The following is a 15,927-nucleotide window of genomic DNA, read 5'->3' as shown; positions in this document are numbered from 1 at the left end:
GTTTTCTTGGAGTCTGTTGACTATGTCCCTCCACTCTCTCCTTGCCCGTAGTGTTTCTTCGGAGAAGTCTGATGTCAGCCTGATTGGTTTTCCTTTGAATGTTATCTGTTTCTTCCCTCTTGCCAGCTTCATTATTTTTTCCTTGTCCTGGATTCTTGGGAGCTTTACTATTATGTGTCTTGCTGTATTTTTCCTTTCGTCGTGGAAGTTTGGTGTTCTTCTTGCTTCTTGTATATCAATTTTCAGCTCCTTCTTCACATTTGGGAAGTTCTCTTCAATTATCTCTTTGAATATTTTCTCTGTTCCTACATCTCTCTCCTCTCCTTCTGGTATTCCTATAACTCTTATATTTCCTTTCCTCATGGAGTCAGATAGTTCCCGAAGTCTTTCTTCGTTCTTTTTCCTTCGTACTTCTCTTTCCTTTTCTGTTTTGGTTCTTTTTATTTCTGTGTCTTCAAGATTACTTATTCGTTCTTCCATTTCATCTATTCTGCTTTCATTGCTTTTCCCAGAATTCTTTAGTTCTTCCATTAATTCTTTGATCTCCTGCATTTCTTTTACTTCCCTCTTTAGGGACTCAATTTCTTTCTTCTGACCATTGTTTTCCCTCTCTAGGGACTCAATTGCATTCTTCTGATCGTTGATTATTTTTCCCTTATCATTGTTTTCCTTTATGACTTCTGTCAGTTTTTTAATCACGGCAATTTTAAATTCTCTTTCTGGAAGGCTCAGAAATTCTTCCAAGTTATTGTCGTTGCAATCTGGGGGCTGGCTTTCTTTTTGTGGTGTGCTTTTTCTCTGGAGAGTTGCTAGGTTGCGTGTGGTTCTTCTCCTCCCTACTGTCTGTTTTCTAATTTGCCGTATGCGTTGGGACACTGTGTTGTTGGGACTTGCCGGCATCTTGGGTGGGCTTCTCTGTTCCCCTCTGGTTCTTCCAGGAGTCATCTGTCAGTTTCAAGCAGCCTTTACTGGAGAAAGGTCCCTGTTCTAAAATGCCGATGTGGGGACACACTCCCCTGTGCGCCTGGTCTGCCCCGGCGGTGGGTTCCTGCTCCCCTCTGGGCTTGGACTGCAGGCCAGAGGGGGTCTGGCGTGGGCGAACTTCCCCCGCTCACCTCTGGCTCCTGAGGAAGCCTTCTGCAGGTAGTTTTTACTGAAGAAATGTCCCTGTTCTAAAATGGTGATGTGGGACACACTCCCTGCGCTTCTGGTCTCAGGCACACTCTTCTGCGCGCCTGGTCTGCCCCGGCTGTGGGTGCTCGCTCTCCCTGTGGGCTCAGACTACTTGTTCAGAAGGGGCCCGGTGTGGGCTAACTCCCCAGCTGGCCACTAGCTCCTTCAGTAGCCTGTGCTGGGGTCAAGTCGCTAGGTGGCACCAGAGATCTCTCCTAGAGCCCTTGGGGAGCTGATTTTCCACCCCGTGGGACAGGGAGCAGAGCGGGGATGGTAGGGTACACCTCAACGGCTTTGGGGTGCTGTGTCTGCCTTGTGCCCCACCGTCGTGGGGAACCCACGCCCCTAATTTCGTGCCCCGGGTCTCAGTTCCAAAGCCCTCAGTTCCAGGACGCGGGCTGTAGCCCAGATCAGTGGCGCGGGAATGGCGCCTTTTGAGTCCCGCTCCCCTGCCTGGGCGCCTTGTTCCTGCTCACTCAGGGAGGGCCTCCGCCCGGGTCTCAGTTCCAAAGCCCTCAGTTCCAGGACGCGGGCTGTAGCCCAGATCAGTGGCGCGGGAATGGCGCCTTTTGAGTCCCGCTCCCCTGCCTGGGCGCCTTGTTCCTGCTCACTCAGGGAGGGCCTCCGCCCGGGTCTCAGTTCCAAAGCCCTCAGTTCCAGGACGCGGGCTGTAGCCCAGATCAGTGGCGCGGGAATGGCGCCTTTTGAATCCCGCTCCCCTGCCTGGGCACCTTGTTCCTGCTCACTCAGGGAGGGCCTCCGCCGTCTCCCCGCAAGCCTAGGTCGCAGGCGCAGGGGCCTGGGCAGCTGCAATCCGAGCGCCGCTTTCGCGCAAGCTTACCGGGCGGCCGGGGCTGTGTGCTGGTGCTGGTCTCCTCCTGGGGGGCGGGGCTCTCTTTAATGGCGCCTGGAGCTCACCTCCGCGGTGGGTCCTGCAGGGTTCGCCTCAGCTCCCGTTCACGGGGTGTGGTGGCTGAAATAGTTCCTTTCCACTCACAGTCCCGCTTGCTGCATCCGTTTTTCTTGTTGGGCGTTTTGGTTTGTTGTTTCCCTCGTCTCTGCCGGTGGGAGAGTGCCGCCTCTGTGGGCGGGGGAGGGGAGCAGGGTTCTGCGCTTCCCTCCCTTCTCGTCCTCTTTTATGGCAACTTTCTTCTTCGGGCAGTTTGCTGGAGTCGTCCGTTTATCTTCCGTGTCCCAGTTCTCACTGGGACCTGCCGCTTTTCCTCCCTATTAACTTTTTTTAATGGGAGATCTTACTCGCAGCGTCTCCTCGCCGCCATGTTGCTCCGCCCCTTTTCAATAATGATTTATTCTTACTGGCATGAGGGAAGGTCAAACAAATTGAAGGTAATGTGAAATCAAAGAGTATAGGAATAATAAAATAAATCTTTAAAAAAAAAAAAGTTCTCTTGTTCATTGGAAGAAAACCATTCTTCTTGGTTCCAATCAAAAGGCAGCTCTGATGTCCCTGAGAAAACAACTCTTCATTCCATCCTGCTAGGACATTTTTGATCCAGAGCACAGACATGGGAACATTCAAACTGCTTGCTTGGCTTTCTGTTACAATATCCAGATAAAAAACCAGCACACTTTTCTACTCCCATCCCTTTGGTAACACGGCCAGAGACTGCCAACCAAATTTAGTCACAAATTATGAAGGCCAGGGCCTCCCCGGTGGCGCAGCGGTTGGGCGCTGGGTTGCGAAGCTGCCCACAGCCTCTGCAGTGCTGGTTCGATCCCCGGCTGCTCCCCGGCCACCAGAGGAGGGTCCCACGTGGCGCGCAGACCTCTCCTGCCGCCCGCTGCTCCCCTCAGCAGTGTACTTCGGTCCCTCTGCCTGCTCTGCTCCCCGCTCTGGCTCTGGTGAATTCTCTCACCCTCCTGAGCTTCCGACTGTACCCAGTGCTTGTATAAATAAATAAATCTTTAAAAAAAAAAATTATGAAGGCCATGCAAGTCATAATCTCCACCAATGATTTGCTCAGAAATGTATTTTTAGGAAGATGCTTTTCAAGCTCAGTGTATAGGTTTTCCAGACTGAGAAACATATTCTTTGTTCCCTTGAAATTACATGTTATCGAGCTGGATAAATCAAAAGCAGCTTCTCCCCAAACTAAACCCTGAGTTTATAGCAGTCCTCGATAAAAAAGTTTGTGGATGATGATCACAATAAAAACTTCGTGGATGATGTGGAGTGGTCTTATATCTCTAAATTTTTTAAATAATTCCAATCTCCACAACCTCTCTTCATAAGACATCAAGATTGTTCTTTTTTACAATATGTCTGCATCTCTCCATCTGGCCTAAAATGAGCCTTGTCTCAAAAGCAACAAAGACAGCTACTGATGCATATGAGTTGCACTCTTCTGGTGGGGGCATACACAGGATACACCTCCCCCCAGTCAGCATTTTAAAAAGACAGCCACTACCTCCCAGCAAAAGCTCAGTTAACTGACCTAGTCTAATTAGTTAAAAGTCTGATCAGTTAAAAATCTTCTTTCAAATGCTCTATTTCTGGGAGTCTGAACCATAGCCACTAGCTTAGAAAAGGTATTTCTTCCTTATGAAGTGGAAAGCCCATAAAACAATGATGGTCTTTTCTAAGTGGTGTTTTTAGCAAGGAACACCATGCCTCACTTTCCTAGATGGAAGAAAGAAAGCTGACTCGTCAAAGCTTACATACTACCCAAAGAATACAAAAACACGAATTTGAAGGGATATATGTACTCCTATATTCATTGAAGCCCACTTACAATAGCTAAGTTATGGAAATAGCTTAGGTGCCCAAGGATCAGAAAAATATGGTATATATCCACGGTGGAATACTATTCAGCTATAAAAAAGAGTGAACTCCTCTCATTTATAAGATCATGGATGACCCTGGAGATGATTATGCTAAGCAAAACAAGTCAGAAAGAGAAAGACAAATATAGGATGGTCTCACTTATATGTGGTACATGGAGAAACATAGTAAAGGGTCAGAGAAACCAGACCAATAATAAGCTGTTAACATCTGACAGCAAAATTGAGGCAACTGAAGGGGGAGGGAGGTGAGTAGAGAGAAGGGAAGAGAAGGAGTGGAGAACATGGTGGAGGATTGTTGGACACTGGTGGTGGGCAGTATACATTTGTAGAGGTTTGAACCTTTAACCCCCAACCAGATACAAAGCTGTATCTACTTTTCCTCAATAAAAATAATTTGAAAAATAAATAAACTAGACATAGAGTTATAACACAAAAAAACAGCCTGTACACTCCAAATGGTCCCGAGGCAGGGATGTGCTGCCCTGCATCACCAAGTAATAAAGGAGAGACCAAGGGTCAGCTCTTGCAAGGTCATCCAGATTCCAAGGATGTCCCAGGGGATCACTCTCCAGAGACAGAAAACTCTGAGAAGTACTCGTGGCGCTTTCTCACAACCAGGGTCCCAGCCTGGATGCACCAGCCACAACCTCACCAGGAGGAGAAGGCCATGATTGGTGTGTTTCTTTTTGATCTTTGAGGCACTGCCCTATCTCCCCTTCATCCCTCTCCCATACAACAACTAGTCCTCACATTCCTGGATTTCCTCCCACACAGAGACCTCAAGGTCTGAGCTGTTGAGCTATCCAGGTTTTCCATGATCATCTCAGCACAGAAAATGAGAGCCGAGTCTTGATCTGAACTCTGTTACCTCGGCTTTGGGAATGATGGGTCATCCCCAGGGAGCCGCCATAGCACTGCACTGTATTCCACAGGCATCCTCATACTCAGTCTCCCTGACAGCATCATAAAATTGGATTGCCACAAACTGAAAAGTCTTTCCAGAGCCTGTTCAACTGATTAGAGGGCTGGGCAAGTCACATATTCATTCCCTGTTCTGTCCAACTTCTAGCCTGGATAAAGCAAGCTGCAGAGCATAGGCAAAAGAACAGACTAGAAATGCTAAGGTCTGACTCTGGGACTCACCTCTATCAGCCTATCTACTATGAAGTTCCTTGTTCTAGATTAAAAGAGATAACTTCAGGGCCTCTCTGGTGGCACAAGGGGTTAAGCATTGCACTATGAAGCAATCCGCAGCCTCTGCAGCACAAGTTCGATCCCCAGCCAGGGAGCTACCCACATGGCATAGGAGACCTCTCCTGAGTCGCCCGCTGCTCCCTTCAGCAGTGTATTTCAGTCAGTCTGCCCATTCTGTTCCCCATTCTGTCTCAGGTGAATCCTCACCACCCACTTAGCTGGCCTGTACCCCAGCTCTTGTACGTAAAAATAAATAAATCTTTAAAAAAAGAGAGAGAGAGAGAGATAACTTCCCTGAAGCTGTGAGCAGAAACTATCTTTTATTAGTTCAGACCCAAAGACAGCTATCATGGTGCATAAGATCTCCTAGTAGCTGCATCAGGGAAACTTTCTGGGTTTTGTTTTCTTGACTGTAAAATGAAAATAACAAGAAGCGCCTGCCTACCATGCCAGGCTGCTCTGAAAGCTACGAGTCAGCCAGTGAGGAAGAGCTCATTCTGCGACCCGTACATCTCTGTACAGGTACAGGGCACACATGCAGGGAGACTTCCCATGAATTCAGCTCAAAACATAGAGGCTTTGTTAAATACTGCAATGGATTCTAAGTTAAGCCTGCCCTAGCTTTTTCCCTCAAACTTTTTTTTTCCCTTTTTCTGTCAACTTGTGGGAGAGATGAGAGGAGTATGACAAACCTCTGGACTATTAAGAGCAAAGGGAGAAATATGTAGGACACATCTGGATGGTAAGACCAAAAAAGCTTCATTTTTAAGGGTGATGTATAAAATTATGTATTTATAAATATAAAAATAAAATTACATGTATATTCCATCATTCATATTACATATATACATATGCTCTATAATATGATATATATAATTATGTGTGCCTATGTATATTCACATGTGATACATAATGTATAACTACATATTTTATATACCTATACATATGTATAAGTATAGACAGAGAGAATGATTTCCATGGAAGAACAAGGGAAGCAGAATAGGAAAGATTCTTTTTTTTTTAAGATTTATTTATGCATATAAGAACTGGGGTGTAAGCCAGAGGTGCAGAGGGTGGATGATTCCCAGAGAAAGCAGGGAACAGGATCTACTGAAATACACTGCTGAGGGGAACAGCAGGTGAGACAAGAAAGGTCTGCTGCGCCATGTGGGTTCCTCCCTGGTCAGGGATCGAAATTGTGCTGCAATGGCTGGCAATAGCTTGATAGTGCTGTCTAACCCCTGCGCCACCAGGGAGACCCCCAGCAGTAGGAAAGATTTTTACAGGCTGAGGCGATAGAATAAGGAAGCACAGGAAGATGCAGGGAGGATAGTACAACACATATCCAATGGTGAGTTCCTCTGGTCATGCCAAATGTGACAAAAAGCCAAATTTCCTCCCTTGTTCCATGGTATTGAGCCATGGAGTTATGTTTACAGGGATATATTAGCACTAGAAAGGGAATAGAAGGAAATCCTAAGCAACTCCTTAGGGATATTCTGTGATATCCCTCACAGAATATCATCTGCGGCTTGCTTTTATGGACTAGATAGGATGTGAATCATGTACACATGATAGTCATTCACTCACTAGTCTAAGATACATTTAGACAGCAGTTTGAGGGCTCTTGGACTGAAATCCCCATAACAAAAACAAGGTAAGCATATTCAAGTGTTTACTCCCATCCAGACACAATTAAGAAAGCTCAGTTCATCCACATAACAACTCTACAAAGAATTTATTGGGCCTCCCTGGTGGCACAAGGGGTTAAGATGCACCCTATGAAGATATCCTCAGCCACTGCAGCACGAGTTCAATCCCTGGCCAGGGAGATACCCACATGGCAAAGCAGACCTCTCCTGTCTCGCCTCTGCTCTGTCTGCCTTTTCTGTTCCCCACTCTGTCTCTGGTGAATCCTTTCACCTCCCTCCCACACACACACACCTCTGGCCTGTATCCCAGTCCTTGTAAGCATAAGTAAATAAATCTTTAAAATAAATGAATTTATTGTTTACTTTACCCAAACAAAAAGTGGTTCCCAGTTAATAAGGGGTTGAGTGAGGGTTCATCTCCTGATAATAAGATGGCAGAGTCCATATTCACAACCACTCTGGGTGGTAAGTTTTACTAAGCATTTTCTTCAGCATAATAACCAAGCAGATGATTAACTTTCTCGTGGCCCTACACCCATAGCACTTTTGAGCCTACTACCTCCTGCATACGTATTGGGGTACTACTCATTTTTTTGTCTAACATATGTAAATGTGTGTTCTGTTTTCGCCAGAATAAGATTCATAACATAGTGAAGAATCTCACGCCTTAGTGATATAAGAAAAGAAAACAACTAGGGTTGGAATCAATGAACAGAAGTTTAAGTATCAGTTTTGCCTCTTATTGAGAACTCTGGGCAAATTTTAAACTTCCTAAAATTTCTTATCCTTATCTGTCTAATAAATAAAATAACAGAAGCTCTTCACAGAGTAAAGTTTAGTGCAGCACCTGGCACACAGTCAGTACTCAAAAAATTTTAGCTATCATTGATAATAATCCATTCTTCCAGATGGAAACACTGCCATTGAGTCTCCAGTTTTTAATAGTTTTCCCTTCCCCCATGATGAGAGTTGTTAATCCACTCTACACGATCCTCCTAAGCAAAGGCTGACATTAAAATCTCTAACTAATTGAGCTCTAATAGATCTCAAAGGGAGAGAAGGTGTCCCTGGAGGTGTTTGGAAATGGGAGGGCACGCATTAAAGTGGACAGTAATACTGGAAATCAGTAGGTTGAGTGGTCAGGACATAAAATATATTTCAAAGCTCAAGACTTCCCGTCCAGAATATCAATGGTGGCTCCATTGGAAAAAAAAAAAAAATACAGCACTACTTGGAAAATATTTATAAAGGAGGGACAACAGACACAAGCAATGCTATAAACAGGTAGAATTGATGAGCCAGGCAAAATAGTTAGGAAATCACTGATACCTCTTTATGGTTTCAGGTGGTTCTGCACGGAGGGGGATCTGATTGGCCAATGCCAGGGTGTCCTGCAAGGCCTTGCTGACCTCCTGCAGCTCGCCCAGGGACAGCCTGCCCACCAGGGGTGTCAAGTCACAGCCCTGCCATGGAAGGAGCTGCTCCAGCTCATCTATCTCCTTTCTCAGCCGGTGATCTTTTGCTTCCAGCACAGACATTCTTGCTTGCAGGGCTTCAATTTCCCTCTGCAGAGAATGGAGAGACCAGATCTTATAAATTAACCCTGCTTGTGACAAACATCTCTGCTGATAATGAATCCTTTAAGTGAGAGTCAGCCATATGCACAAGAACCATGAAGTTCTGCTTCTGAAGCAGGCAGATTTTCGGAGATTTGCTGAACTGGAAAAATCATGCCGACTTTATATTTCTGATTATTTGGCATAAGAACAAGCATCCCTTCCCAAGCATTAAATAACTACAGAGGGGTGGCCAAAATTTGATGTGGAAAATCCAGCAAATGTATAAGTGACTCAGTCCATTTCATGTGGAAGGACAGCAAACATGTATATGTGTGAGATGGGAGCTAGTAGGAAACACTAGCCATAGAGAAAAAAAAAGGGCAGATAATCCTAAATGAAAATTTAGTATATAAAGATTACAAAAATCATAGCTTCTTAAGATGACAGCATTAAACAAATAATGAGATGCTGCAGATAGCATTATACAATCTAAAGTTCATAAAAATATTAAATAAATTTAATTTCCATGAATATAACAAACCAAACTCCAAAGAATCCATAGAGTATCATCCAATCTTGAAGTCAATTAATAAAATAAGCAACAGGTTATTGAATACCCATTGTGGGTATGGTGTTAGAGTAGGTCATCCTCTCACTGCCCATAGGGTTCTGAATTTAAAATGGGACTCTTTTAATTAACATCCTCCAGTGCTGCACACATTGGTTTCTAGCTGATAAGAGCACAGTTCTAAACCTGGGTGTCTCCCTAACTCTTATCTGTGTTCTCTCAACCCCACGGTAGAGATGACCTACAATTTCTTTTCACTGATCCCACTTTTGGCAGAGGAGGAAGTATGAGGAAGTACTGAAGATCCACAGCTAAGACACTCTAAGAAGAAAATATCTGTATTGCTGACATTATCTCCCAACTAACCTACTTGCTTCCACCTTTGACTTTCCTGCCAGACATAAACTTCACAGGCATCATGACCATTTCAAATAGCATCTGGCACATAGTAGGCAATCAATAAACACCCACTGAATAAATGACTAGCTTTCCAGAGTTCTACCAAGAACACTCCCTTCAAACACTAAGTACCCTGAGCTAAAATTAGTTTCCGTACACTCTGAGCTCATCAATAATAATGTAGACCTTTCATTGGTGACTATTTTTCAAAACCAAAAACCAGATTTCACATTTTCATTTCTCCAAACCTTACAAGATGTTCATTGAATGTGTAAGTGCTCAATCAGTTGGAATAATGAAATAATCAATAAATTTGCAAGTCCATGACTTTTGTTTCCTTTTGCCACCTTGGTATTACAGGAACTTCGCTGGAAAAACTGAGGGGAGGATGGGGCGGTGGGGGTGTAGGGGTGTGAGGATGAAGGAGCAAGTTTCCAAGCCCCCCTGAACTTGCCAATTTTGTTCAACTATTTAAAGCTTTAACCAGGATTTGAACTCAGTCTGAAAGCCCTCAGCTCTTTCTGAAGTCACATTGCCTCTAAAATGTGGCTCCCCATTCCTGTCTCAAGGCCTCCAGACTCAAGCAGGTGTGCACACATCTTCAAGGTTCCCTACCTGTAGGGGATTCCATCAACTCTCAATGTTCCTGAATGTCTCCTGGCTGTAGCTCAGGGATGCATCCGGATTTCAAGGCCCTGGATGATTCTTGGGCATCTTTTGTCCACCCTTTCATCCAAAGCTCTGTGCCAACCCCTCCTGCCTGCCCAGTCTGTCCTTACAGCTCTGTCTCCCTTCAACGGATGCCCTAACTTGATAGGGATTTCCATAAAAGACTTCACGGCACTGATTTCTTTCTATCTCCCAAAAAAAAAAAACTTCTAAAGGTCAAAATGATGAAAGGTGACAAATTGGCCTGGCAGACAAGGAAAGCATGTTCCAAAGTTAATGAGGAATGTCTGAAACAGGCACAGCGCTGCTGAGTTTTCAAGCCCTCATTTGTAATGAGATTCCTAAAAGCCCTCCGGTTATCTCCACCCACCTCTCCTCTCTGTACTTCACGGTTGGATGGCCAGGCTTCTAATTGCCACACTCCAGCAAAGCAAAGACCCACTTTGCTGCATTTGGCCTACATGAGTAAGGGGAAATTGCTGTCCTATTTCTAGAATATTCTTCACCTGCATACCTGCAACTGCTGCTTTTCTTGAAGAAGCCAGTCTCGTCTGGTGATGGCCACATGCAGGTGGTCCTGAGCGGTGGGCACCAATGGCTTCAGCTCTGTTCTGAGTGTGGTTTGGGGGCTGTCACTGCCAACCCTTAAAACATAAAACATACATATTGGTATAGATACGTTGAAGCTGAAATCCTTAGATCTACCAGAATGCTGAGAAAGAAATCTCACAAGGTGGCCCCTGGATGGTCTTATCCTTAGAAAAGTCATAAGGGTGAAGTCCCTAATGTAAGTTTTTATTTTAATTACACTCTCTCAGGGCTTTGCTTCTTCCCAAGGCCAAACCACTATTATTGGGTCTGCACTGCACCGCAGCCCTCAGCCACATGTGCTGCCTCTGCTGAAAGTGAAAAAAACACCCCAAACTAGACTTAGTATGAAAACAAAGTGTGCAAACCATCTCCTCAGGGATGTCATTAGTGGTCATCACCTGTTGGAATGATCATATTTTTGATAGCTTGGGTTCTATTAAATACATATTTTTAATTAATTTCAACTGATTTTTTTTCTTTATTTTAATGTGGCTACTAGATCATTTAAAATCACATGTGTGGTTTGCATTATATTTTGCTGGACAGTGCTGACTTGACCCTGCAGACAGAGCCAAATCCAGGGCTGAACTTGGCTGTGATGAAAAAGATACCAATGATCAGCAGATACGTGGGTTAATGGTATATTTATATATATTGGGTCAGAGATCCTCAGAAAAGGTTTGCTGAAAGACCATGGAAAACCTCTTAAACTTTCTTTGGCTTCTTTTCTTAACTCTTACAGGAGTTGGGATATTTGCTTAAAGCAAAATTTGTAAAATATGGCACTAGCTGGAGCCTTACACTGGTGACTTAAGCAGAAGTATTAGAGGTACTTATCATTAAAGGATGACTAATTCATCCTTAAAGTGTTTGATTCTTAACTCAATGCAGATAGACAGGAGGAAAAAAAAAAAGCTTTAACCTAAACAGAACAATGTCAACAATTCCAGGAAGAGATATCTGGGAGAAAAAAAAAAAAAAAAAAAAACCTCTATCAACTAAAATTTAAAGGGAAACAACATGCCAGGAAAGTGATTGCGGCATACATGTCTGGAAATGGGAAAATATTGTTGCTTTCAGGAGTTAAACCAAGAAGAAAAAGATGATTACATCAATCAAATTTTTTTAAAAGATTTAATGAGGGCTAAGGAAAATGCACATCATCAAAAATGCTTTTAAGTACACATTCAAACAACTCAAAAATATTTTTCACCTAACAGGCTGCAAAACTTTCATAAACCAGAATTCCTTGATGAGAGTAAGGAAGATTAGAATTTCATTATAGTATGACTTTGGAACCTACATTCCCACTTCTATGACTTCCTTGTATGCAAATAATCATGGATATGTATGAAGATTAACTGCAAAGATATGACATTTTTTCTTAGTAGCCAAAGACTGAAAATACCATAACTATGGTCCCAAATGAAGATGAAAGCTATATACCATGATGACACCCCAACAAAGGCTCTGCAGCCACTAAAAATAGGTCAGCAAAGAAGACAGAATCACAAAGAAAATATCCATTAAACATTTTAAGGGCAGGAATTATGGCACTATGTATAATGTGAACCACTATTCTAAAAATAACATGTATATAAAATGAAAAGTAGGAAAATATTCATCAAAACACTATCAGCTCTTCCCTCTGGGTGGTGGAACAAGTCAATCTTTTCTGCATTTTCCATAGGCACCTGTATTTTTTTAGAACTGAAATAGAAAAGTTGTCTACCACACATACTAGTAATTATGCTATTTATTTACATATCATTTTTTAAAGCCAACCTGTTGTGGTCCTTGCGCAAAACGTGTCTGTGTTGAAATAAATTTCATTCATACGTTAATGATCAAGGGTATTTTCCCTGCAGAGAAGCAGCTATCTATAGCTTCTGGCAGCTGAAGCATGAATTAAAGCTGTCAGCTCCTCCCCTGGAATCTCCTTTGACACAGGTGGAACTTAGCTGACACGTGGTCATCGACTCGGGGCTCATCAAACAGAAGCACGAAGCTGCATGTTCTTAGTTGCACATTCACAAAGGTGGTCTCACTCCCTCCACATTGTGTAGAAAAGAAAATGAGTAATCCCGATATGTCTTATTCTTTGTTTGCCTCCTCTTACGCCCAGGTTGTTTCATTCATTCAGAAAAAGAAAAAGCCTTAAACCTGCCTACCACGGCTTGAGCGGTAAAAGAAACTTGGTGCCTACAGAGAGCAAGAGAGACCAGCACAAACACAGGAAAATAAAAAGACATGGATATATGTTCAACCCAAGGTTTGAACCAATTACTGTAGGAGCTGAAAGATGGAAACGACTCTCCCACTCCCAAAATCTTATTGTGGCACTTATAGAGTAAGTGAGTAAGTGAGTCAACGAAGCTCTACAATGAAGCAGCCCTAGTATTTTTAAAAACAATGGTAGAAAATGTCATTTCAGCTTTGCTAAGCTAGAAAACAGCAGTTACTAAGAAGGAGCTTTGCTTATATTCCTAGATCTAACACCGATTCAAATTCCCTGAATAATCTTGGAAACTGCCTACTTATTATAACACACCAGGAAATTTTAGAAATTTATTTTAAGACCTGTTACTCACTGTTTTATGTATTTAAGACCAAATAGTAATAGTAGTAGTAATCAGCTTTTTTTTGTTAACTGATAATAGTAAAGTAAACTAATATGGACTGAGAATTTACTGTACACAAGACATCATTTTTATGGCACTCACTTCTCAGCAACAGACCTAAGATAAAGAGATTATTATAGGCTTTCCCCACTCTCCAAAAAGTAGAGTGTACCTGTGAAACCTTTATGCTGAACTGGCATAAAGCCAGAAGCAATTATCATTCAAATTTATGGAAATTTTGTTGACATTCCCAGACCCAAAAACTAACCTACAAAATCATACCAAATGACACATCAAGCCTAAAATAACACTAATACATACAAAAAGCAGGAGTGATGTAATAAATCCACCACCTAAAGGAAGCAATTCCAAGCAAAGGAGCTTGGCGGGCCCATTACCCACACTCAGATTACCCGCTGCCTTTAAAATGGCTACAGCAAAACAGATGCTGAACACAGTTCTCATTTTTAATCTTTTATTATAAAACTAAAAATCTTCATGGGGTTTGTTTCCATTAGTCAGGTACTAACGATATTTCTTGCAAGAAAAATGACACAAGGCAAACTTTTGAAAAGCAGGACTATCTGCATTAGTTTTTTCAACAGGGTGAAAGAGGGGATTGACTTGCTCTTCACTGCACAGAGAGCAAGAAGAATTGAGGAGTCAATGACACCTCAAGTTAACTGATTGTCCCTTTCAAACCCTCTCCTGGACACCATATGCCATTAGCCTCCTATCAAGGTTTTGAACTTTGGTTTCTCCCTGACTTCAAGCCACCCACATCCATTGATTAAGTTCCCTCACTCCCTATTTACACAAACAACTGAGAATGATGTGGAAAATTCAGCATTTGGAGGTAGAAGATACCATTTCAGCCTTACTTCACATTTTTCTAGTTATGTGTCCTTGGTCTTATCTAGCCTTTCTGAACTTTAACTTCCTCAATTTTAAAATGGCATGATAATGGGGCCTTCCTGGTGGCCCAGGGGTTAAAGTCTCAGCACTATCAAGCTATCACCAGCCTCTGCAGCATGAATTCAATGCCCAGCCAGGTAGCTAACCCACATGGCATAGCAGACCTCTCCTGTCTTGCCTGCTGCTCCCCTCAGCAGTGTATTTCAGTAGATCTGCCTGTTCTGCCTCTACTCTGTCTCTGGTGAATCCTCTCAACCCCTGCAGTGCTGGTCTACCCCCCAGTTCTTGTATGCATAAATAAATAAAAATAAATCTTTAATTAAAATGGTCATGGTGATGATCATGATGATGGTGGTGATGCCCTGTTCCCCGTATGGCTGATTATGGAGACTAAATTTATCCCCAAAATGACCACTGAGTGCAGTGTGCAGGTCACTTCCTCACCCTGGGTCCTTAAAGGGAAGGAGACAGAAAACCTCTGCCCTCAGAGAACTTGCTATTTACTGCCCTGCAACATTTGCATTGGGAAAATGAACACGACGCTCATGCCCAGTGGGCATGACATCCTATAGGGAGAATGAGGATTAAAAATGAAATGATTCTGAGGATCTTCACATGTGTCAGAAGAAGTCTCCAGAATGAAATCATCAGCTACTGACCACTGTGGGAATGGGATGTGCTTACACTTCTGAACTCCAGAATTTGAGCCTGTTCAGTGGGACTATGACCCTGGGAAGAAGAGGGACCCGACAATCTCATATTGTTGCCCCCACTCACCTGCACTGAGTAGGGGCTTAGCAAATATGTATTGAGTGACTGAATGAGCCCATGGCCTAGAAAATCCAGAAGTCATTTATATTCAGCTTTCTATTGCATTAGATCATTTTTTGCACTAATTTATTTCCCAATTTGCTCTGCTTATGCAAATATTAAGAGTCTCCAGAATTTCCTAGATAGATACCATCTGGGTCAGGATGGGAGTTAGTGAAGGAAATCAACATAGAATTGAAAATTAGCTACAGAGGAGCTACAAGTGGGTAACTGGGAATTCTCTATATTATCATTAATCACATTCATTACTTAATCCATAAGAAAAGCCCCTGTGATTAACCAAACTCCTCTCTCTGTCTCCTGCACTTTGACTCTGGGTATAGACAGTCATTGACAGGTGACTGAGCCATGGCCCCAGGATGCTCTGTAGCTCAGTAACGAGGCAGAGGACAGGTTTCCATCTTTCAAATCTTCAGTTCTCTGAGCCCTGCTCCCTATCCTTCTACAATGTTGTTCCTTTTATATTTAATAATTCTCAATGTGTAATCCCTAATGTCAGTGTAAATTAGCATTGCGCTATAAACTAATCAGTATGTAAAATGAGCAAACCCCTCAGGGGCCAGAATTAAAAACATGAGAGCTAAGATGTTAGAACAGCACTTAGTGCCCATGGGGACTTGGGTGTCTGAGACCCCACTTTCTGACCCAAGGTTTCCTACAGATTCCCCAGGGCATGGGGACAGCCCAGTGATGGGTAATCCTGACCTTTTAACTTCTTTCTTTTCCACCAATCATTTAAAGAAAGGTAAGACCCATTTGTCAAATAAGATCATCCCACTGAAAATATTTTAGTTCCAAATTTCTCAGGAAGTTATTTTTCATCCCAGAGATAACATTCACCACGTGACTTTGACATGTGCATAGTTCGGCAGCATTGAAAAAGAATGAACGAATGACACCTTCTGGGTGTCAACATTTTCTGAGCCAGGTAGTCAGTGAGTGTGAGTCTG

At 43.0% G+C, this 15,927-nt stretch overlaps 1 protein-coding gene across 1 annotated transcript in view; it reads right to left on the bottom strand.

The window, feature by feature from the left end:
• Positions 1 to 15,927, bottom strand: part of DISC1 (DISC1 scaffold protein) — a gene marked incomplete at both ends in the record, with an annotated part of 373,050 nt that overhangs the window by 214,744 nt on the left and 142,379 nt on the right. The window contains 2 exons of the mRNA XM_084254028.1: positions 8,154 to 8,389; positions 10,534 to 10,663. Coding sequence (XP_084110154.1) covers positions 8,154 to 8,389; positions 10,534 to 10,663 — 366 coding nt within the window. The remainder of the gene's footprint in view (positions 1 to 8,153; positions 8,390 to 10,533; positions 10,664 to 15,927) is intronic.

The sequence above is a fragment of the Talpa europaea genome (assembly GCF_964194135.1).
Source record: "Talpa europaea genome assembly, chromosome: 14".
NCBI lineage: Eukaryota > Metazoa > Chordata > Mammalia > Eulipotyphla > Talpidae > Talpa > Talpa europaea.
Note: the sequence above shows the minus strand (reverse complement) of the source record. Positions and strands in the feature narration are given on the sequence as shown.